A 24,747-nucleotide genomic window follows, 5' to 3' on the forward strand; every position below is an offset into this window, starting at 1 on the left:
CAGGTATGTGGTTATAAGGAGCTGAATAAAAACAAACTTAAATACTGTATTTGTTTATGTATACATGAAGCACTCCACGAACGAGTGATCAAAACAAGCCAGTAAATTAAAAAATATACGTTACTGAGGAATGCCATTAAAAAAAAATTAAGAAATAAAACACATGGACACTTACTTGTCCTCATAATATTTGTACAAAAATAGCAACGTGTACTTCACGTGCTCATGCTTACCGCTTGTCTTAAATGTGAAGAGACTCGTAGATAAGGGTCCCCTGCAGAGAACAAAAGAAGTCGGGTTTTGTGATGGTCAGCGGGCAAAACAAACAAACCCATGGCTCATTTTTCTTATCTGACTCCTTGCCTTTGAAACCCATGCACGTATGCCTAAAGAAGCAGCTGGAGTCATGATCAAAGTAACACTTCCCACTAACAAGTTGAAGCACTTTAAGTGCAAATCCCTTTTCACCTGAAATGTGGTTGAGAGACGTATCTATATGAAAGGCATTCAAACAAACCCAGCAAAATATAAGAGTTCATTAAAATGTTTATCAAGTTAAGCTAGCAATAGAAACAAGAATCAGTCGCCTTGGGTCACTTTCAATATTGGGACGTCTAAGATAAAGCACCAAATGACACTGGTTTCCCTTGCACAACATCCCTCTTCCAAACATCCACTCATAGCTACTATAGAAACACCAATATATTGATTGAATGCAAGTGCAGTTCTGCAAGCTCCTGTACGCTTCAATCTCAAAGACAGCCTAAGGGGGGCTGTCTAAGCTAAGGGCGGGGAGAAGCTTTTGATTTTCCAAAAGCATTGTATTCAAACCCTCACAAATGTCCACCATCTCCAAAATACGATGCACTGATATTTTCCACACTCCCCAAGAATCTGTTGCTCATTATGGAGACTTCATCTGGCCATGTCCCCCGGGGCGTTCCCCCACCAGCGCACGCAGCTTGTCGCCAGCGCTGCCTGAGCTCCCCAGCCTCCCGTCAGGACTCTCGGGGCAAAACCGCGCTCGCCGAGGGCAAGGGACCTTTGCACATCAGGTTCCTACTGTCGCTACCCAAATCACACAGCTACCATTACCACCCTACTTTTCTAGGGTTTCGTAAAACAGACAGGGATACACTGCTGAGTAATTCCTACGTACCAGACTGCACTACAGCTCTGAGAAAAAAAAATAACAAACCTCCTCTCCCCCTTTTCCCTTAAGAGAATCCCACATACATTGTTCTGACATGAACACAAGATGAACACTGTGCAGAACTATCTTGCGAAAAAAGTTCTGTGAGAAAATATTATCCACCTTATATATCTATTGTCCCCTTCTTTTTACAGAAAGGGAACGAGAGTACCCTATAAAAATAAAAAATGAGTTAGGAATGACAAACTAGAAAAATGAAATTGGGCTCTAAATTGCATTCAAATTACTGTTTAAGATCTGATGCTCACACTAGTATTTCAGAAGATAAAATTCCTTGTAGAATTTGGAAAATCAATCTTTATGGGCTAGGGGTTAAAAACATAAAGTGATAACTATACCACAGCAAGAGAGCACCATAAGGACATTACAGAACAGAATTTGCCCACAGAGGAGGCAGCTCACTATTTAAAATTGCTCCCAGGAGCAGAGGCTGCCAAGATCCCCACTGCTCAAGATAAGGAGGACATAAGAGATACACTTACACTTTTGAGGTGACATTGTTAGCCAGAGAGCCTTCGTAATAGGGAATGCCTTTGCTGATGACAACGTTGATCTGGCCACCCAGCGTATTCGACACGACGCCTGCATGAATGCCAGCCATGCAGAGGGAGGAGGACTGGAAGAAGGAAGAAGAAAGATGTAATGCTACGTTGTAAATAAATAACCGTAGATAAGCACGACACTGTGAATAATACATTGTCCAGAAATATTCTGTTGTTATTATTCCATAATGCAATTGTTATTTGTGCTTCTGTTAGAAATTAGTCATTTTTCTCTTATTACGTATTTTTTTCTTTCACACTAGAGAGCAAAGTGCAACACATACACACATAGAAAATCTTCTAATAGCACACTGTAAGTTCATTAAGGACTGATGCACTGCCCATTTTCTAAAGTTTAGCTGATGGTATGTGTTTCTTGTTTTAACTCACAGTTGAGCATGGTATAACTATCCACCAGTATGACCCACACAAATGGGAAATAATATGTGAATAAAATGTGTTCCAAGGATTCCCATTATCTATGTTGTACAGGCTCGTAGAGATCAATCAGTCAGAGTCCCTTTGCAGGACACCCCATTCCTCCCTTCTCCCCCAGGAGACTGTTACTCTGGATCTGCCAACACCTGTGGTAGTCACACTTGCGCTTTTTCCACCCAGACAGGACAGACTTAACCCTGCAAGTCAATATTTGCTGCTTAATTGACAAGTATTTTGGAACAGGCCCTCGAACCTATCACATAGCTAGAGCAAAGCTAGCAAACCATTATTTTATTTTAAGCACTACTGCAGCAGCATTTTCTCCAACAAATGAAACAAGTGCAAAAGGGCTCACAACAGAATAAAATTCTGTTATTTTAACACTCGCTCATCTATGACTGGTCTTCCTGGCTTACCAGCTAGCCGTGCTGCAGAGGGAGGAAGCACTTTTCGTAAAAAAGGAGAATTCATGAATGAATTTTTTCTCACATAATTTAAAGAGAGAAACAAACAAACAAACAAAGAACCATCTTCTCCACTGTGGCGTCTCTAGAAAGAACTGCACACTGCAGCAGTCCATGATGGCCGTGTCCCAGGCACACTGGGGAAAAGAGCTGCTCGCTGACACTTTTCCAAGGGTAGTTCTCCCTCTCCGCTTCCCATCCTCAAAATATCCCCCCAAAATTCCAGAAAATGTAACTAGTTCTGGCTGATCCATTCACAGCTCCCCTTTCCCTCCTACTTGTGCCTGGAAAGGGCAGGGGTGGAGCAGCTGGTGGAGGTCTCCTTGCTGCACACTAGAGGATGTCAGCAACGCGCGCCCCAGGTCGCCAAGGCCTGGGGACCTCAGCGTCATACACAAATGAACCAAGGTTTAGGGCGGTTTAAACCAAGGAGCAGCTCAGACCATTAGAGAGGGCTGCAAGAGAAAGCTCTGCCTGAAACCTGATCTAAAGTGAAGGACAATCTCCTTTCCTTCTCCATCACTTGATGTCTGGGAAATTCTCTGCATTCTATTCTGAGCAATAAAATATACAAAAAGAAAGTCCCAGAGAATTTACTTCCCCCAACCTCCTTTTTCTTTCGCAAAAAGGTGCTTTTTCCCAGATTTTAGGATTAAAAAAAAAGAAACTAAGAAGCAGAACTCCTACAGATGCTGCAAACCTGTTAAGCAGAGAATCAACTTAGTCTTACTGACAGATACAAGAGCTATCTGACTGCCACATAGGGAGAAGTTACTGTGGGCCAGCACATGCAACATATGTGGTGGCAATACTGCACCTGGGCCTAGGATTTACAAATATTTGAGAAAAGAATATCAGAGACAAGCACACTTTAAGTTCATGTTAAATATTAAGAATCCTTGCTTATTAAAATTTTTAAATTCTTTTTTTGTACTTGAGCTAACTGCTTATTAAAATAATATTTTAAGAGAAGTAGATACAGAGGTTTAATTTTATTTAATTTAATAGCAAAGTGATAATCATTAAAAATAAACAGAGCCAACAACTTCCAGTACTATGGCAGATACGCCAGTTCAGTTACAAAAGCTGACATTTGAAAAGTAGAGACAAAAGCTTTTGTAGATTTCTTAGTACACTTAGAAATTTTACAGCCGCTGAGTGCAAACAATATGACAAAATGAGATATGGAATAATAAATTAGGTAACCACTGACAGGCTTGGTGTAGAGAGGTATCGTGGCAGCATAAATTAGATGACACCATTAAAAAAATATATGTGACCTTTTCACACTTGAGAAAGCCAACAAAAAAAAAAAGGGGGAAGCATGAAGAAGAAATATTTTGGTGATCCACCTTTCTCAGCAGACTTTACATAAATGTTTGCATCTCTAGCATGCAACGCCACTTGGAAGGAGCTACATCTGAAGCACCAGCCATTCAGCAGCTGTGTATAAAAATAGCAGCTTATTCCCTTTCAGAGATACAGCTTCCAGAACGCAGTCAGCAAGGCTAATATGGGTAACTACAGTATCGCTGCAACCATATATGTTTTTGTTTTTTTAAACCAAAATTCACATAAGCCCACATTATTCAGTTTACTTACATCTCTGTATCCATGGGGAATAGTCCCAGAAATATCAGCAAAAGGAATCACGCATCCGGCTGGACAATACTTACTGGAAGAGAAAAAATATCAAGCCAAGATATGCATACAACTACAACTCATATATATATTCAGATATATATATATATGTATACACATATATATTTTTATATATATTTTACACATATATATTTTTAAGAGGCAGTATTTTTTGATTTGCAATTCACTATGTTATCATTCATACCCTGTTATGCAATGACATATCCTAATTCAAGATAGCTATCAAAGCAGACAAAAACATATTCATGAAATCCACAACAAGATAAGATCCCTTTAAGAAGACATTTAAAGGAATATCTCAGTTGAAGGAGACAGTTCCAGTTTGAATGCAACAAATTAATATACCAAGCATTTTATAATATAAATAATGCAGGACTTATGTAAGTTGGAAATTGCTTGCACATGCAAGTCCCAAAAATTGTGAACGTATTTTGTAAGGATTTCTGTATCTACATATTCTGCTTCTTTTAAATAGTGCACCTGAAAAGTAATGTTACGTTATAACAGCTCCCAGCAATGATTGGATTGTAAAAGAATGACTAAATTTCATTTATAGTACCTCATCGAAAGCGAGTGGAGAGGCAGCTGTGCCCCTGCTGCATGTTTGCACTTTAGTGCTATTTTATACTGTGCATGCAAAAGCCATTCAAACTTAAAGACTCTAAAATGAGTTGTTAACATTTTTGCAGCAATTCAACCACAAGTGAAAGGTACCGCAGGTCCCATGGAAGTGATGGGGTGTGGAGACTGCAGCCCATGTTGAGTAAGGGCAGAATCTACAGTGAGAGCCTTGATTTGGGGCTTGGGGCAATGAAGAGAAATGTAAAGACTGCACCTTGAAAGGTTTCATGATACCAGGACTTAGGATCTCCAAATTGTTAAGTTTACAGAATTCATAATAGTCTAAAGCTTAGAACACTGCCCTTACTTTATATGGAAGTGAGGAAGAAGGAAAAAAGGGAAATGAATATGCTTCCTTTATCTGAAGAAATAGCATTTTATATCTCTATAGAACCTCATTAATTCACACCAAGCTGGGAGATGTGTTTGTGATTTTTTAACCCATTTTGCAGTTTAGTGTTCTTTTGAGAACTACAATATAAATTTCAGTACTTTAGGTACATATGTGCTGTAATACATTCTTTCTACAGGAATAAGATACTCTAAAAGCTTCTATGTGTTAGTGCAAATTAATGAGGTTCTACTGTATACTGCACGTAAGGTTACAAAATGGTAGACAGGGAGAAAGGAGAAGTGACAATGTCAAAAATATTCAGCTCTGATTTTAATTATTTTGTTTCTTAAGTCTTCTGGACAGATAAATTTCAAAATGCATCAGGTGTAAGTAACAGAGTGAACAAGAAACTTTACAGTGACTTCCGTAGAGAGGAGAATGGTAAAACAGTCTTACTTGAATTCTGGTTCAGAAAAGTGACTCGCATTCTCTAAACAGGTAATGAGGTCTGGAAAAAAAAATGGCACATCAAGGGGATGATAAAAGAAAACAACTCTGATTTTTAAAAGTGCACAAAAAAATCATACATCTGAGTGTCTCCAGCTCAACCAAAAGCGTCGGACTGAGAAAACATATTCTAATGAACAATAGCATTGCAATAGATTTTGTGTTACAATAAACCTTGATAATTTGTCTGAGTAACTGTGAAGCCAAATGAGAATATTGTGATGATAAGAAAAGAAGCACTTCCAACTTGTATTTTGTGCAGCCTAATTTTCATGTATAGCTATGCTTTATAGAACCTGTGAAGACAACAAACATACACACTTTTCACAAGAAATAGAAAAGTAAATATGCTAGTCAAACAGGAGTGAGTTTTAAGCATTTAGCAGTTCTGCAGCAACGAAAAGGAGCAGCACAGGGAACAGAGTACCAAGTTATTGGCACTCACAACTGATATGTCACATATTATGGTTCTATCTGCTTTGTATCAGTATAGACTGTTAAGGCCAAATTACAAAGGAAAACATCAGAAAACCCACATAATTAATATTAAAAATATAAATTCTTCTTTTACGCTTTTTAGAACTATTCCTTGCAATGGTATTCCTCAAACTTTGTGCCTTGCAAAGCAATCATTGGCAATCCTTGGTTTCTTTATGGCCTAAGTTATTCATGTTTACAATCAGTGGAGAGAGATGCAGAAAAAACACAGTAGTTTTGCTAAAGGCTGGAGTCACCTAAAACATGGTGGTGGCAGGGAAAAGAAATGGCAAAGAAAAGTAAAAAGCAGTGAGCAGATCACACAAGTAGAGAGCTGTGGGTGTATAGGAGCCTGTTAATGAAATAAACTTTTCCATGAGATGGTTTGATATGAAATAATAGACACGTTCCATAAGAAAACCTTTCAGATGGTTCAAAACCTTTCAGTCTGCTGTCTTGATTATTATAATTCTGAATACATTTATTGCATCCCTTAACCAGATAGTTTCATTTCTAATAGCTGACTGTGATTCTTACTTTGTTACACAAGGAAAGCCTTTGATATCCTATTCTTAAACTACAGCAACTTAAACAATAACTTAACCATCCAGTTTCCTTGACAGAAGTAACAGGAAGACTGCTTTAAAATCCTTCATTTTGGAATTTGAGATCAAAGACTACAGGATTGGGGCTGCTTTGTGAGAACAGACTCTGATAAATACCTGACTTGTCGGTGGTTGAATACGACGCCAGAAATCCTCGCCCAGAAGTGTGCGTTCCGCTCATGAACTGCACTGTCACTTCATTACTTCTCGAAGTAATTAAACCATCCATCTGAAAGCCAAAGCCACAGTATTTTCCTGAGGGAGGGACACACACACAAAACAATGTAGGTGATAAGCATCTCTCTCTCTTCATATGTAATGTAAAACTCATGTTACACCTACTGCATAGTCGAAAACAAACCCACGTACATGATACTAATAAACGAATTCAGTGTTCATTTAAAGCAAATAGCAGAGTATGGGTACCATACTGATTTTTCCACCATCAAGAGGCCACTAACACCTTAAAATACTTGCCAAAAAATGTGACCTTATCTATGTATGCACAGTGCTCACATTTAGTTTTTCAAAGATCATGGGAAAGCTATTAAGGAAAAGGACCAAGCTAGGGCAACAATCACCTAAAGAAGTGGATGCAAGAGAAGGGCCTCCTCCTCTTTCCTCGGTTGGTGGAGTGGCTCTCCCTTGTTTACTCTTTCAGGGTTTGTCAACTGCTTTTCTTAATTTTGTACATCATTCATTGCACTTCAGTATTAACATCAAAACATATCTGAAAACCATTATGATAAATTGTCAACTGGTTAATTTTCCATTTCCCATTGCTGCACCCAGAAAATCTGAGAGAGATACTGGAACCAAAAGAATAAAAATAAAAAATAATAATAGAAAAAGATGTACTAGTTTGTACTAATTTTGCATCTGAATATTTCTTCAGTCATCCAAAAAGATTAGAAATAATTCATTTCAAAGTGGGAAGCTGCAATCTGCAGTTTTGAGAATATTTGCCTATAAAGTCTAAGAATTATCAAAAGATTTTACATTACTTGGATGGATGGCTGTTAAACAGATCCAAGTCAATATGAAAATCAGCGATCCTGCTAACAAGAAACTATAGCAACCTATTAATAGGTTTATCAACTAGTTTAAAGAAAAATATCTTGTCTTCTACAGGCTCCCAATGATATAAAGCATCTATGATCCTATTTAAGATTTTTGTAGTGGATAATCACAGTTGCAACTCCACTTGACATATTTGTCATCGGCTGGTAAGAATGTTATCATATTGGGAATAGCAAGAGAGAAGCCAGACTCCCTTCTGAATTATGGAAACAACAACACTTAGATAGAGGGACTGGGATAACAAAGAGAAACAGTCATAAACAAATATGTTAATATATATTAAATGCCTTTAAAAAGTGAACTGTTCTCTCTCAAATATTATTAAAATAAATTATAAATATAAATTCCTATCCTTCTTCAGTGAGTGTTTTCAAAATGTTGCTTATTCTGATTGGGTATTTTCTAACGGAAATGGAAAATAGATAATTTTAAAATATTTTAATTAAATTTCTGAAATTATATAAACATAAGCTCACTTTAACTCATTGTGCAAGCTGCCCATCAGCAAGTATTACAAAAGGATAAGTTATCTTTTATCAAGGCTCCACGATGATCTTACGTTTTGCTCCAATTCATGTTTCGGTGCTTAAGTGCATTCATTATGACAAACAGCATCATGTTCCCATCCATTTTTATTTATTTATTTATTCATTTCATTTTTCAGCCACTGGATGTCATTACACCATTGACAAGCATAGCCCTCTCAGGGTAGGCTATTCAGAGTGCCCTCAAGATACCATTTAACCTCTTTGGGCAAATGCACCCAGCAAAACATTCAAATCCAGCTTGGGAAAACTACGCTGTGTTGCTGTGTGCCACACAGATACAGCCTCTGAAGAAGAGCAGAGTGTTGCACCTCATGATGCCTTTTTTCAGCTATAAATCATCCTTCTTGCTCTTCCCTGGCTTCTCTTCAGACCTTCAACAAATGTTTTAAATAGGAGGCACCACAAACAGGCAAAATGTGATTGTGCTGATGACCCTCAATGCCATATACAGGAGAGGTAAAATTACTGATCTGCCTGTGTTGATGCACTGAAGGAGTCCAGCGTCCTTTGGCTATAGCAGCACTGCAGGAGGTGGGCGAACTCCCACGGCAGCTTACACCTTTTGGTCCAGCAGAGCCAGCCTTACACAGAACATACAAAATTAATCTGTCTGTAGTTTGCATTCTGGTGGGATTTCAATGGAATCTGACACCAAACACCTCCAGCTCTCATTAAACTAGAGGATTTAAATCTTCTGGTTTAGTGACAAGTGTTCAGAAGACTTGGAATGAGAGCTAACCCTTGAGCTTAACTTATTAGAGACCTTTTCCACTTATCAATGAGTCAACCCACTGACAACTCCAATTTGAATCTAAGTAACTAATTTTAACTCATTTCATATTAAGAATGTTATCACTGACTTTCAAATATTTTTCGTAGAAGCTTTCCAAGGTTAGATCACAATAGCAGCAACTAAGGATAAATCCAGAAAAAAAATTCTTCCAAACAAATTTAAGCCACTGTGTCTAATCTCACCATTGTTCGTTGTTCCAAACATGAACATTTAAGAAACTGCATCATCTTTATCTGTCAGTATTAATATCTGTTTGAATTAATTTATTAAGAGCAGAACAACACACACGTTTGCTGAGCACACTGTGCTGCCACACCAGCTGGGAACAGCTGAAAGTCAAGAGAAACAAATGAAGTAGAAAATTTACTCGATCCCATTAAATCACTTGTAAAAGTGAGTAATAGACTTATCAGAACTGGACGTTCCTTGCCATTTAAGGACTTCAGTGTTTTGCTATTTTAGAGCAAGTCTGGCTCAACAGCTCCAAGCACATACTTACCTAGGTAACAGTTAGACATGAGATTTAAGCTAACATTCCTCTAGCCTCTTCATAAAGACTGATTTAGGGGGAGCAGTATTTGAATCAAACAAAAAACAGCATGCTGAAGTAAATACCTCTATTTCCATACATTAAAGTGTTAGAAAAAAAAGAATTAGCCCAATAAAATATAATTTTAGTGGATAAGAAACGACAATTCATTTTGAGTTTAATGCAAAATAGTGACAAAGATCTTAAAAAAGCCCCGCACACACCTCAGAGCAGATTAGTTCTATTTGAAGAGAGAAAAAAAAAAAAAAACAGTCAGGAAGTTCAATTTGTGCTTCAGAAAAAAAAAAGGAGAAAAAAAAAAGAATAAAACAAAATGGAAAAACAAAGAAAAATAGACAATGCCACAATAAGGTAAGTTTGGTAGGGTTTCCCCCAGTGAGAGGCTCAAGAAAAACACAACTCTGATTACAGAATTATTAAAATTCCTTTCTCTTGCTCATGCGAAATTCCCGTATATAGTAAACACGATTTCTCGTGAGACTCCAAAGCCCACACAGTACAAAATATTGCATGTATATATCTGGCAAGGTCTCTGACTGCCCAGAATACAACTGAATTGCAACAGATTTTCAGGACTCTAGCAGATAACTGAATATCATACACAGAGTAGTCGCTCCATGCTCAGAGCAGGTTCATGAAGGTACCTAGGAGCAACAGAAATGCTGCCACCACAGCAGCTTTCAAGCAGTGAAAACGACTCCTACCTATCTCTGTCCTGGTGGGGCCAATCCCGTTGTGAACCCTTAGGTAGCTGGAATGACAAGAATCCGAGTCATCGATATCGAAGTCCCCGAATTTGAGCTGAACTCTCTGGCCAGGCTTCACCCGAATCTCCCACTCGCAGACTGTGCTGTTGGGAGACGTCTGCGGGTAGTTTATGGAAGCGAGAGTTCCGCTGTCGGGGCCCAGCACGGTGTGTCCGCATCCATCACCTACGAAAGAGCAGAGATGAGTCAGCTTCAGAGCACTCTTCGTCACAGCTTCGCTGGCCGCTCCACACTGGCCACCTGAACGGGGCTCCAGCATCCCCTGCCCTTCTTGGCCCTACTCAGACAGTTGCGAGAAAGCTCCAAGGCAAGCCCCACACAGAGGCAACAATGGTGACAAAATACCTCGTAACTATTGCTTCTTGGTGCTGAAGTCGGGATCATGGCTGATCGGAGAGTTGCTACAAATTTCATGGTCCCTCAGCACTTGGGTACACAAGAAATGAGGTTGTGGAAAGGACGGATAAACCCACTAAGGAAGCAAGAGCGCTTTCCTATTGCTTTGCACTTGTTGCTGCATTTGTAACAGGATGGAAGAGAACACAAGATTTGTTAACATAGGGGAAAATTAGCACAAGTTCAGAAATCTTACAATGAATCGAAAAAGAGCAAACTGATACATTTAGTTACTCAACAGCTCAATGGGAATTGCCCCCAGCAGGTAGTACAGGAAGCACAGGAATTTATATGTTGCTTGAAAAGAAGAATGTTATTACAGAAGCATCCACCCTTGCTGGCTCCTCATGAGTAGCTGTATCAAGATGTACTGCAGTATTTCTGAGTACAAGGCCACATGCCACAAAATTAACACTTGCAGTAACACAGACCAGCCAAGCAAAATCTCTGACTTAGCCTGCAGTGCTAATAAAGCTAAAAAGCCTATCTCTTGAATTTCATTACATGAAACAACTAAGGCAAGCACAATAGTATCACTCTCAGGACTTGAGTCTAGAAGGTCCAGGGTTCTGGGCCTTCTGGACGCGCTACCCTAAAAGTGATCAGAGCCCTTCAGAATCCTGAAAAGATCAGACATCATCATGAGTAAAGCAATGTAAGTGACAGGACTACCATCAAAAATCGGATTACATACACTGCTAAAAAAAAAAAAAAAAAAAAAAAAGTGTCTTTGCCTAACACATTTATTACTTGGAGATCCATATTGTTCCTCACAATTCGTGCCATGCACGCAGAATCTACAAAGGATTACAACAGAATTACCGTCCCATTGTGATTTCTCACTCTAGAAATCCACAGTGACACAAACACCTACTGATATTCATAGTATTGGTCAACAACAAAAACTTACAGGCTGAAACTCTTTCATAGTACAAGCTTCTGCTCCTCTTCTAAACTTTAACAAGTAACCCATGCTTTTTAGACAAAAGTTGTACAGACATTTAACAATTTTAACTGCATTGAGAAACTCTTAACAAACAGACGCAACAGCGAGTCCCAATGTGCGTGCTGAGCAACTTGAGAAAAGCAAACCCTGTAAAACTGAAGCGTGTTTGATTAATGTGCTTGCAAAAGCACATTGCCTTTAGTAACAATAACTATTCTCTTTATAATCCGAGTACCTCAAAAGATAGTTGCAAGTTCTAAAAGCTGGACTGCTGTGAGCATAGCTGCTATTGCAAACAGATGGGCGCCGTGAGCTCCTTTCTGCTAGCAGTCTTGACTCAAAACAATTTACCTGCTTTTAGGAAAGGTAACTGAAATATCTGCTTTAGTGCAAACAAAATGTTTCTCGTTGTCTGTTTTCAGCAGTTTACTTTAAAACAGTTTGTTCCATTCTCTGGCCTGTAATATTTCCATTTGGGTGATGAATCACACTCTGCTAATTTACATTTCCCCTTAGCAAAAAATATTGTACCTAACCTTCCTAAATTGTCACATGAATATGCAATCGTCCAATGTTACCAAAAGGATAGCTTCAGTGGCACATTTTGTGTATTATTTTAATCTTGGTTTCTTTCCAAAGAGATGTTATAAAACTAAGAGCAAATGAAAAACTTTTTATTCAAAACTTGTATGGCCTTGGTTATTAGTTAAGAAACTTCTGAATGTCAGAGGTCTCGTTATTCATAATATTATTAACATTTGGGAAAAACACTGGCTCCTTTGATAGAAAGGATGGCTTTTCAACAGTAAATATTCATTTGAGTTGCAAAATATATGACATATACTCTTTTAACAACAACTGTAATGATAAATAAATGCTATGGCTTTATTCATGCTGATATTTGTGGCTAATACTTCAAATTTTTTTTACACTGCAGACATAGAAATTTAATTTTTCAGGTTAAGCCACAATCACTTTTAGGTTATGTCCTAAACAAAAGCAATGAGTCAGTCAGTCATTTCCCTGGGCTTTTCCTGACTTGCAGTAAGTAAGCAGCTTCCATGATGGCGGCAAGCAACTGTTCACTCATTTATAGGTTGAAAATATTATGCAGAAACACTAACGCAGGGGCCTTTTGAACATGAAATCATGCAAGCTCTACAATACCTGCCAGGTAACTATTTCTTATTTCCATGGGGCTATTAGTGCAATGAAGTAACCACACAGGAACACTAATTTTACAATCAGGAATACGAGTAATGCAGAAACACTATTTCCTACAGCCAGGAATGCCAGTAATGCACATCCCTGGGATTCTTCCTCACATTTTTGCTTCTTCAGAATACGCTGGCAGAAGCCAAAGACAAAGGAAAGTTCTGGTCTCTCCCCGGACTAAAACCATGCCCAGGTTGCACATTTCTCCACTTAAAAGCAGCAAAGAATATGCCTAACACACAGTTAAACTGTGCTCTTCACTGGTTTGATATTTGGCTGTCTCAGAAACACGGAAAAATACCATCATTGCATTTGTAAGGTGAGCATGACGCATGCTTCTTACAAGAAAGACAAAAGAACTGCAACACTCCTTTACAAACAAACAAAAGCCAAAAAGACTCCTATACTTTTAGGTCTAAAATGCAAATAAAATATTGCAAGTTTTGAAAAGCTGTCAAGATATTTCTTCTGAAGACATGTTTATAAGAAATATCAAATCTCCCCTCACAGCCTGGAATATTCAGTCTTGCTTCCAGCAGAAGCTAGAAATAAAAAACTTTCTCATGTGTGTTACACAATTTGCTGAATATACAAATCTCTAATCTCCCTTCTGCTGCAGGTTTTTGTGAAAACAAGCAGGCCAAAATACTCCTCTAATCTATCTGCTCTAAAGAACTTGCTCTCAAATCATGTTGTGAAGGAAAACAAATGCCCCTGAACTGCATCTACAGCATCGTCTACAGGTCACTGTACCATGAAGTCGATACTAAAAGTAGCTCATTCTGACCAGATATTTTAGATCTTTCTCTTTTTTTCTATGTGTTTCATTTGGGTTGGTGATAGCAGAAGTGCCAGACACTTCACGCCTGAAGAATTTCAAGATTACCATTGCACGTCTGGCATGTGAGAGAGTCTGCCAAGGACAGCATCATCATTCAGGAGCTATTTGAAAATTTCTACCATTTACTTCCAGTGAAACCTGCAGAACAACGAAACCTCATTTTATTTTATTGATTCTGTAAGGATAACTCTTGAGCCACCCTGTACGTACATATGGTGCTTCACCATCTCTGCCCAAGTGGTATAAACACCACCAATCATCCCAGAGACGCATGCAGCACAGATATATCCTCAGGAGCAGGGAGCAATGCTCAGCGATTGCTCCAGAATAAAGGCTGCGCTTCAGCCACGCGCAGCTGAGAGCTCCCTCGCTTTCCTTCTACTTTACCAATCGCGGCTCCTCCAAGCACCACATCTGTTTTGCACATACCCGTTACAGCCGACACTTGCTGCGAGCTCTGCACATGCACGTTGAGCTTGGTGCATCCCAGCAAACACAAACACGCCGATGCTCCGTGGCATCGGTGCTTCTTGGGAAGCTGGAGGAGGAAAGCAGGCTGCCACCGTCAGGAGAAGCATCTGTCTCCTCCGAGGCAGCCTCCGAATGCAGCCTGCATGGATTATCCCAACACGCTACGCATGACCCCTGGGCCATGGCACACGGATGGCTGATGTAATCACACACATGGTTTAAAATATCTTCTCATACCCAAGTACTTCACATCAGCAAAATACAGAGTTCAAACCAGCACAAACGCACGAGGATGCACTCACTCACTCGGAAGAAAATGTGAAACTTAATGTAACAAGAGAATATGCACATGCAGGAGCGGGGGCTAAATACCCTATTAATAACCCACGAAAGACACTGACTTCAACTATAATGATAATTAATCAGAACTTTCTCCCCCCGAGACTGGCTTCTGTTAATGACTGCTGATCTTGTTCTCACTACCCAAACACGTTTAAAATTAATCTGGAAGATGAGAGAATCCTTACTCAAAGAGGAAGGATAAAACAGACTTCAGACAGTTTAAGATTACAGTCTATAAAGCTTAACTGATGCATATCAAAACAGCAGTCCCAATTTTAACACGTGGCATGGCCTCTGGCAGAGAGTCAATTTAACCAGTGGGTTTCCTGAGGAAATTTTACATGTACAAGCTGCAAGTTTATGACCACATACAGGAAGTAATTAAATCTTTCTTAACTGAACAATGGCAAAACCAGGTCTACTAGCATTATTTATGAAAAAAAGACACCGTAAATCATTTATTTCAGCTCTAAATATGCAGCTCTTTCTGATTTGATACACTGCTAGAATCCCTCCTCTTCTCTTTAGCTGCTGTGCATTGTATTTCCCTACTCTTTGCACAGAAAGGCACTGCATTGACTTCTAGCTCTCTCGGGGGCAGGGACAAGAAAGTTTGCACAACCACCAGAAAATTTCCATGGAAAACAAACACTGAAGAATTAAGAGAAGACAAATGGCAAATTGCTTTTAAGTTGTTGTGCTTTGTTTTTATTTGCTGTGTTTGTTCTTATTTTTGTCCCTCAAACTCAGAGCTGTTTCTACCAAATCCACAAAACTATGTTATTCAGCAGGGTTTCTGCTCATCCGCCAGAGTTCGTTTTCCTAACAAGCTCAATCCGCCTTCACCTTTAGGCTAATCACTTGCCTCGGTAAAAGCCTGGTTGGGAGCACTTCACCCCCCTGCAGATGTGTCAGCCGTACTTTGGCAGAAGGACGGCACAGTGCAAAGTGAGGAAAAGGCAGAGACCACTTCCTTCAGCAGCAGCACCTCTGTGCAGCGGGCATGTTAAACCCTCCTGAAACGGCATGGATCCCAATTGGGACCACGCTGCTGTGGGGCACTCTTCAAACAGTCACTGCACCACAGGTTGTGGTGCTACAGAAGCAGGAACAAAAAGAAAGACAAAACACAGTAAGGATTTTGCCCTTCAAAACGTTTGCCGCTCCTGGTAGGGGGAGGTAAAAGAGACAGCTGCAGCTTCTTGTTGTTAGAGCGAAAGGACAAAATTAAGATGTCATTATAACAAAATTTAACTGTTTTAATTCGCAGCCCTAGCCACATGCTGGGCTAGTGATACTTAGCACTTCATCGTTTTCATCTGTACACACAACTTTTCAATTACCATCCCTGGAAACACAGTCGTAGCTTTCAGCCCCTGGGCTTATTTGACATAAAGAACCTAGCACTCAGCTTTGCTAAATTCACCATCCAGGAGACAGTAACCTTTTAAAGCAGAATGCCCTCTCAGAGCAGGTAAGATGTTTGCTTCCTCTGCTACCATGACTGCTTCAAAAGAACAGAACAGAAAGGTCAGCTTGGGCTGCAGAGCTTTTGGTTGCTGATGCCAGGGGGGTGACAGGAACAAAGGTGCCAAGAAGGACTTGCTCAAGTAGCACCTGGGCAGAAGCCTACAAAGGCAGGTGAGACATGCAGAAAAGCACTTTAATGAGGATTCTGTAACACCGCTGTACTGGCAGTAACACGAGCTGCAGCAACCCCCCTGATCCGCCAGCCTCGCTGAACCACAGTGACCGTTCCAAGCACTGCCTTCAGCATGGCAGCCACAGCTTGCCCGCGCTTAGCCACCTGCCCCAGTGCTTTCACAAAAATAAACACTGCTCCACGCACCACATGGCAGACACACAGCTCGGGAAGGAAATGAAAGAGAAATGCACAGATGTTCATGAAAAACTGCACATGAGAATAAGCAGCCTCGACACTGGAACAGACCCCCAAACTTCAGTGCATCTTTCAAACCACTCATCACATAGGGCAGAAAGAAGCTTGCAGTCCCACTGCGAACCCACACCAATGTATCGCACTGCTCCATCAGCATCTCCTTCTGCCTGCGAAGCCGACACGTAGCAGCATTGCCTTAGTTGCTAGCACGCGTTTTCCATAGCAGTTTCATCATTATTTGGTGTTTTTTTGTAATGAACAGTATGGTTCAATTCCAGTGTCATTAAATATAATTCGCAATTTGTTCATCAGGACATTGTAGTTCTTTCCTAATTTTGCCCTATAAACGATCCATTACGAAGGAAGATATTTTCATAGTTGTGATCTTCTATGAATAGGATCTGTAAAACAGACATTAAATACCACTGAAAAACGTAAGAGGATTAAGGGGAAAGGTGACAGTAAATTTACACCTTTGAGTCACTGCTCTTCAAGTGGCAAAATTACAACACTAGACCTTGAAAATAGCTCTTCAAAAATGAAGACATAAGGAAACTAATCAAAGTGCTTTATTTGACCTTTTCAAATCTGCTTGAGAAAAAGATAGAATCAAATCACCACTGGATTTCACATAAAGCGTGTAAAAACATCACATTTAATGCATCTCTCTTCCTTTGCTTGCGGTCCAGAGCCATGTTCTGACACCACTATACACCAAAACACAAACAGCAGCTAACAGATAATGGGGCTTGGGGCTTTCTCGTTTCACAAAAACAGATTTATAACAGAAGAATCAATTGCCCGTGGCTGCTTGCCACCACACTGATTAAGGTAAGATTTTTTTTTTCCCACATCCTAATCACTTTGGAGCAAAGTTAAAACACCCAGATATGGACTTAACTGGCCACAGCCCCACTGGAGAGGCGAGAGCTGCCAACGCTGAAAGTCCTTGTGGACTTGCTGGCAAGTTACGGGGCACAACGCTTCCCACCAACAGCCTCCAGCGCTGCAGCCAGGGATCCTTTCAGAGTCAACAACAACTAATTCTTTAAAGCAGCCGAGGGAAATTGTACCACTTGAATTCACCCTCTATTATTCTCCTAATTCCTCTCCTTTCCCTTCAGGATATTGAAGAACTTGCATATCCTTCATGCTGGCAGGGTTGGTCAGTACAAAAATATTTATATCCAAATCAATATAAAAGTATCAGCATAGATTTACCAGTAGCTACACCAAGTCTGATGTGTGTATATATATATATATATATATGTACATACAAACACACAGAGTGATACATACGTATGTATATACGTATATATATAAATCACTGTGGCTCTACCTCAATATAAAGAGGTGCAAAACCAGGCTGTATTACATGATCTCGAACAAAATTGCTAAAACAGTTTAAGGCTCTTAGCCCCTTTTCTCAGCACTTTCCCCAGCAGCAACTGGGCGCTGAAACAAGCTACTTCTCCAAGAAACAGCACTTAAGAGAGCAGAAAAGATTTCCTCTTCGTGGCAAGGCAGCAGTTAGTAACATGGCATGTACAAGGGGGTCATAACTGCCAAATCTGGGAGTAGGAAAACCACAAACAGATCACTGAGTATGAAGAGAAAATGGCATTTAGGGATGAAAGTAATTAACCTCTCAATTCTGGAACAATTTTGCAAAATATTTACAGTTTTTTTCAATTAGTAGTCCAAAAGCAGCAGTATCAGTGTAGCATGACTGACAGCTTCACTCTGGGAAGCTTTTACACCAGTATCTTTTTTGAAATTGCAGAGTTCTCTGCTCACAACCATTTTCAGAAGCACACTGAGGTGTTCAAGCTCCCTGGTCCACCACTAAGTATTTGGTGCATCTCTGAGAAATACTAACTCTCACAGCACTTCAAGAAACCGAGAAAACCAGTGTGTCAGACAGAGACAGAAGAACCGCTGTGAGTGAAAAAGTTAGAACAGAAAATCTATGTGACCTCATGCATAATATACCAATTTTCAGCAAGGCTGATGGTCCAAAGATCAGTAACTGTAAAGATATTACCCTTCTGATGGATACTCTTTCAATCTGGGATGAGGAAAGGCTCCTCTGTGAACCTGGAGTTCATTAGGAAACAACTTGTCCGGTAAGAAGGTTCAGAAGGAAGAATTAAAGATCTGACTATTGCATTTACATTTTAGTACCCAAATGGTATGTGACCTGAGGAATATGGTTAATCCAAATGGTCTCCCATGATTTTGCTGAATCTTATGTATCTGAATTTTTACATCTCAAAAAATGGAGAAAGGCTAAAATGCAAAACACTCATGTAAAACTTCTACTGATCAATGAAATACCTTTATTTTTGTTAGCTTATCACATGACAGAAAAAAAAAAGTCTGAACTCCACAAAAATCTAAAATCCTCAACTGATTTTCTAGGTTTTTACTGCTACAGATTACAAAATGGATATAGTAACACAGTTTGCCAGATGAAAACAAACTTGTTTGGTATAAAAAAGCACACAGAAAATATTTATTTAAAAAGCAACAAAAATAAAAAATGTAGACTTTTCAAAGAGAAATAAAAAAAAAAGATTGATGAGATTGAACTTCTGTGAACATTATTTATAAATCATGTTAAGGAAAGTTGGATTCACAAAATTGAAAACCTGAAGGGTCATTTAGATTACAGTAAGATTTTTTTTTGCATACTACAGCTCATCAGAGTTGGGTAATCATTATTTTAACCTAACCTAATTTAGGATGTTCAATTAACTATCCAGAAAGTTTTCACATTGAATTTAAAGATAGCTTCAGAGAGAGAATTTTTGAGTGTTTCTAAAGGTAGTGAGTTTTAAACACTTGGGATAAAAAAAAAGTTTCTAGCTTATTCTTAAAAGATATACCTACTTTATTTACGACATTTGCATGAATTCCTTATTATTCAGTGCTATTATTGCCAAGAATAACACAACTAAGTTCATAAACTTTATTCAGCTTACACAAAAACATTTACTAATGCAACAACTATGTAGGCTATCGTAACAATGGTGCAGAACTGGAATTTACCTAATTACATTACCCTTCAAATAACAAGATGCGTGGCATTTCTGTTAAAAGGTCAGAGCTTCGTTCAGCTGAAAACTTGAAGCTTAGTACTTTCAATAAGGTAGCTAAGAACAGAGATTGCAAAGAGCAGCAATCAAATAATTTAAAGAAAATAATGAATAAACAAGCCTTTTTATATGCCAAATCATGTCTTGCAACCCACAGCATTGAACAGACAGACTCAAATAGCCTTTTCATGTCAGCAAAATTTGAAAATGAGCACATCTGACCAATACATACTCACGTCCACTTACACAAATCCTGCTTCAAGAAATCCTCAATTCATTTAGATTTTCTTCAACAGGATTTATCTTGTTAAAAAAATACGAAGCTGCTAAGTACCCCTGTGCTTCTGGTGGCTCATGCACTTTGTGTTATACTTTAACTTTTAGCTGCAAAAGTATTTCAATCATATATATATCTAGAGAACATGATTAAAATTAGAGCCTCGCTGCACGCTCACAGTGAAACATTCAAGAACACAAGCTGTCACTTATTATCAAAGATAAGCACTCAGATACTTGTCTTTCAGGGTACAACTAGTATCACCTAAGTCAAAGCGACTGCTGATGACTAAATTGCAGCATTCATCAACTGTTCGCTGGTCCAAACTTTACAGACTGAAAACTCAAAAGTAAAATTATTTAAGCCAGTTTGTGCTAAGAAAAACAATCCATCTAACACCAGCACGTGACGACTACACAAGCAGAGGTTTTGTAAGAAATGCCAACGTGAAGAAGCATCCAGATGCTGCAGACCACTAACAAGTGCCGGCGTATCAATCCCAAAATGTAGCCTGGTGAAACAATCAGGAAGCCAGCAGCCAAACTGGTGCGGAACAAACCCTGCCTGAACTCATTACTGAAGATTTTAACAACCTCAAAGAAACATCACCTTTCTATTGTTTTAAGAACGTTCCTGTCAAGAAATGACTCACTGATGTTTTACAATACTTGATTAAAGAAATTAATCTGAAAGCAACTTTTCCTTAGAAAAGAGCAGAAAAGGAGGAAAATCCTCTGAGCACAAAATAAACTTCTGGCAATGCTGAGCAGCATTTCCCTGAAGCGCAGGGTGCGGCCACAGACACGACAGCTTAAATGTGCAGGCAGGCCTCGCTCTGGCTCAGCTTTCACTTGAAAACCCTTCAAAATATTGATAAAGTAACTGACATTGGAGCACTTGCAAAGAAGTCGAGCAGCAGCCGCTCCAACAAGCCAAGGATCGCGGATGTACTGATAATTATCTGTGCTTTCAGAGATGATGCAGCTGAGGCAGCACTTAACCAGCCGATGACAGACACCGTGCAAAACAGCAGCCATCAGACTGAAGAGGTAGCGCATCATTTCCCAAAGCGTGATGCAGATGGAGGCTTGCAAAAAAGGGGAGACCGTTTTTTTACTTAATGCTGATGAACTGAGAAAATGTTCCTCCAAAGTTTGAAAACCAAACACCTCCACCTCCTTTCAGTTTAAGGGAAATTATTTCCCTCAGGGAGACAACACTCCTACACTGGAAGGTCAGTGGCATGAGCAATATACAGTAACATTAGCTCAGATATTTGCTTTTTTAAAGTGCTATTTCTGTGTGCACGTTACTGCTCGAGTCTCAAGTAAAATGCAGTGACTTCTGGGAGCAAGGATGGGCACTGTAGAAAATGGTAATTCCTCCGTTTGTTAAGGAGGAGCTGACTCCATCTTTATGTATGATGTGTAAATGACCGCAAATAAGGCTAACAGCAACTGAGGGGGGAAAAAGAACTTTGTGAGACTCTTATTTTTCAAAGATTCCTCTGTACTTTCACCATTTCCAGGTCTATGCCTCTAGAATCAGCTTGTTCTCCACCAGGAAGATTCTTCCACACTTCTTCCGCTCACTGCGTCTACCTCAAAGGTGCAATGCTGGGTAGCAAGGCAAATAGATGGGATCAGAAAAGTGGAATTAGGAGATAACATTTCAAATTCTGCCTGCTAAACCTGGCAGAACTTTATGCCTCAGGTTTGAGGAATCCCTCCACAAGCCTCAGCACAAGGATGGAGGGGGTTAGCCTCCATGCTCCCGCCTATACCATACTGGTCTCTTCTGAATGTCTAAGAGTCACATTTCTGCCACCTTCCTGCTGCCTTTGTAGAGAGCTCCTGGGGCGAGACTGAAGCACCTCTGCAAAATCATCTGTGTGAGCAGTGCTTGTGTGCTGCCCTTCACGCTAGTGCCCCTTTCTGCTCTTGCTCCATGAGATTGGGTGGTGTCTCCTCCACCCCCCTTTGCATATGTTGCCCTTGGCTGGGCTTGGCTAGGAGGAAAAGGATCAAAGCCCAACCCACAAAGGATTATTTTGATTTTAAAAAATGGATGAAATATATTCTGTCCTCAAATTAACATTAAAGCATGTCTAACAGAAGCAGGGGTTGGCCCGGTTGAACTATTTCGTGTTCACTACTAGGACAGCTTTATTTAAGAGCGTGTGGTGCTGCGGAGCTGCAACAGCCCCATTCCCAAAGGCAACCACCTGCTTCAGGACACTTGGAAAGAAACTAACCGACGTACAGCTAGAGCCACCTTCTCCAGTCAGGAAATCACACCAGTCCCTACAGTCATCTGCTTGAGCCACCAAGGGCTATTTAGGATGCTGCGGAAAGGCATCCCCACTGAAACAAATATATTTTGAAACTACAGTGACGCATCATTTCCTTTTACTTTCTTCAATGAGGTTTGAAATTGAAAAAAAGAAAAAAAAATGTAATACCTGTAATATTCCCTGAAAGGTTGCTAACTGTTTAGAAGGAGGTGCAAGAGTTCAGAAACAAGTATTCCAAGTTAAACGCTTTTAAGAAAAAGTGACAAAAAAAATCAAACTCGCTTCAAATTGTTTTGGAACTTCAGAAGCAAAAGTGTATTTATTTTGAGCTTAGGTCTTTGTTGCTATTTTGTACACAAGTCAGTATTTCCCAAGGAAGCGCCACAGATGACTATCAACCTACGTGTGGCAACAAAATGAAGTTCTTGCTGCAAAACCGTCCAATCTTCAAACTTCAGAATAACAAAAATATTACTTAAAAATCTATTTGAATGACAGATACAGGGAATTTCTCTCTCAGCTGTTTTTGATGGTTTTCTACGAACAAAGCAAGCTACGTTTACCTAACAAGCAAGCCACTCTGAATTTATGTCAATAGCCAAACATCTGCTAAGAGCACTGTTTTCCAAAACACACTCTAGGAAGAGCAGGAGGCTTATACGGTGCTGGCCTGCCTTCATTCTCAGCTGCTAAACTACATGAAAACCAACTGCAATGCATTAAATATCTTCTTAACATCACTTTTCTTGTAACCAAGAATCACCACACAGTGGTCTTAAGATGGAGAGGAGGTAACTTGCACAGCAGTCAGCTGGGCAGGGTGAGGTGCATGAGAATCTATAATAGACTCCGGACTACTCTCTTGCTGAGCCTTTTCCAATGTTTCTGAAGCAGCTCGACCTTGTACAAAACACTCCCGTTTCCCAAGACAGTAGGACACTTGGGTTCAAGACCCTGATTCTTGGCTGCATGAGCGAATGCTGGATGATTTTCAATGTGGCAAGTGGGGACGGACCCTAAGCCCTAATCCTACAAGGCAGGACAGTGGACCTCTAGGTTAAAGGCACACACACCACAGCATTATCTCTGCCTTGTCCGTCACTAGTTTTGGGTCTGTCTTGGAGGAGGAAGAAAACATAAAGCAGACATTTGACCCAAAATTCAGAAGAGTTTCAAACTGTCCAAAATCATATTATTTTTAATTCACTTTGTACTAGTTTAAGTACTCTCCAGAAAAGTCTACGAGAAACGAAAGCACTCTATCTTCAGAGCAGGATTGAAATACCATACAATATGGGGCTTACAGTTGCTGAACAGTGGGGAAGAAAATTAATAGCTGCTTATTAACAGAGAATCAGCCTCCCTAATGTAACGAATGAGGCTGGGTACCTACATCGCATCATCTACTGTACATTTCTTAAAAAGAAAAAAAAAAGAAAAGAAAAGCTTAAAAGCAATATTAACTGTGGAATTTCCTAAGCTTTTGGTACTTTACTTGGCAATTAAGGCGGCTTCTTAGAAGTCTGTGCATATATTTGATACACTCATTCAGCAGTAGTTTTGTGCAGAACCCAAAGAGATGGGTTTCATTTCTATGTGGGATTCTTCACCCAAATTACAACTATGGCAGCAGAATATGGGTTCCCCAGTCTTCTCTGGAAGAAGATAAATGAAAACATTTTGGCAAGGAAACAGTCACTTGCAAGCAGAACTTTTCTCAGAAGTGCTAACGGCCTCTTACACTGAAGAGCACTGTACCAGTGACAGAGGCACGAACCTCGAAACAGGCTCTGCTTTTTGCTGCCAAATGAAATGAAGCCTGTCAACAAACGGGAGTTTCCCTCCTCCTCAACAGCGAGGCTCTGAGCAAGTCTTGAGGACTAACTAGCACGACACCTTACGTAAAAGCCACCGACCCTGGATGGAGCGGCCGGTCCTGCTCCTCGCCGCACAGTTCCTCCCCTCGAGCGCACCTCCGACTGCGCGCCCGGCCGGTCCCACTCACTAAGCTGGCAGGAAACGACTTCGGGTTTTAATTCCCACGGGTTACCACAGTTTTCTCCTGGAATGACAAGCTCGGTCTGCTCTCCACTTGCCACATTGGGTCAATGCGAGCACTCAGCGCCCGCCACCCGAAGCGCGGTGCTCCCGCGGCCTCATCCAGCACCTTCCCGCCGCCTGGCCCACCCAGCAGCAGCTTTTCAAAGACTACACGCAAAAATATAAAGTTGTCCCGTCTCCTCTCAGCCCCAGACGGGTCCACTCCTCCTCCAGCACGGATTTAAAGAGGCGTAAGTGCCAAATATGTCCATTTCTTCCCGGCGTTAGTCATACCGCTGCCCGCAGCACCGCGGTGCTCCAGCCCCG

The 24,747-nt window shown here is 40.2% G+C and overlaps 1 protein-coding gene across 2 annotated transcripts in view; it reads right to left on the minus strand.

The window, feature by feature from the left end:
* Positions 1-24,747, minus strand: part of DCBLD2 (discoidin, CUB and LCCL domain containing 2) — a 36,679-nt gene that overhangs the window by 11,715 nt on the left and 217 nt on the right. The window contains exons 2-7 of one of the 2 annotated variants that reach the window (XM_088533700.1): positions 10,539-10,766; positions 6,981-7,118; positions 5,731-5,782; positions 4,260-4,332; positions 1,696-1,829; positions 234-274 (exon numbers count right to left, since the gene is read on the minus strand). In XM_088533700.1, coding sequence (XP_088389826.1) covers positions 234-274; positions 1,696-1,829; positions 4,260-4,332; positions 5,731-5,782; positions 6,981-7,118; positions 10,539-10,766 — 666 coding nt within the window. Of the gene's footprint in view, positions 1-233; positions 275-1,695; positions 1,830-4,259; positions 4,333-5,730; positions 5,783-6,980; positions 7,119-10,538; positions 10,767-24,747 lie in introns of those variants that run through there. The other variant, XM_088533708.1, reaches the window with a different exon arrangement.

This window comes from Tinamus guttatus, unplaced genomic scaffold (genome assembly GCF_059628265.1).
Source record: "Tinamus guttatus ecotype Peru unplaced genomic scaffold, ASM5962826v1 Tinamus_guttatus_pri_ptg000035l, whole genome shotgun sequence".
Lineage (NCBI taxonomy): Eukaryota > Metazoa > Chordata > Aves > Tinamiformes > Tinamidae > Tinamus > Tinamus guttatus.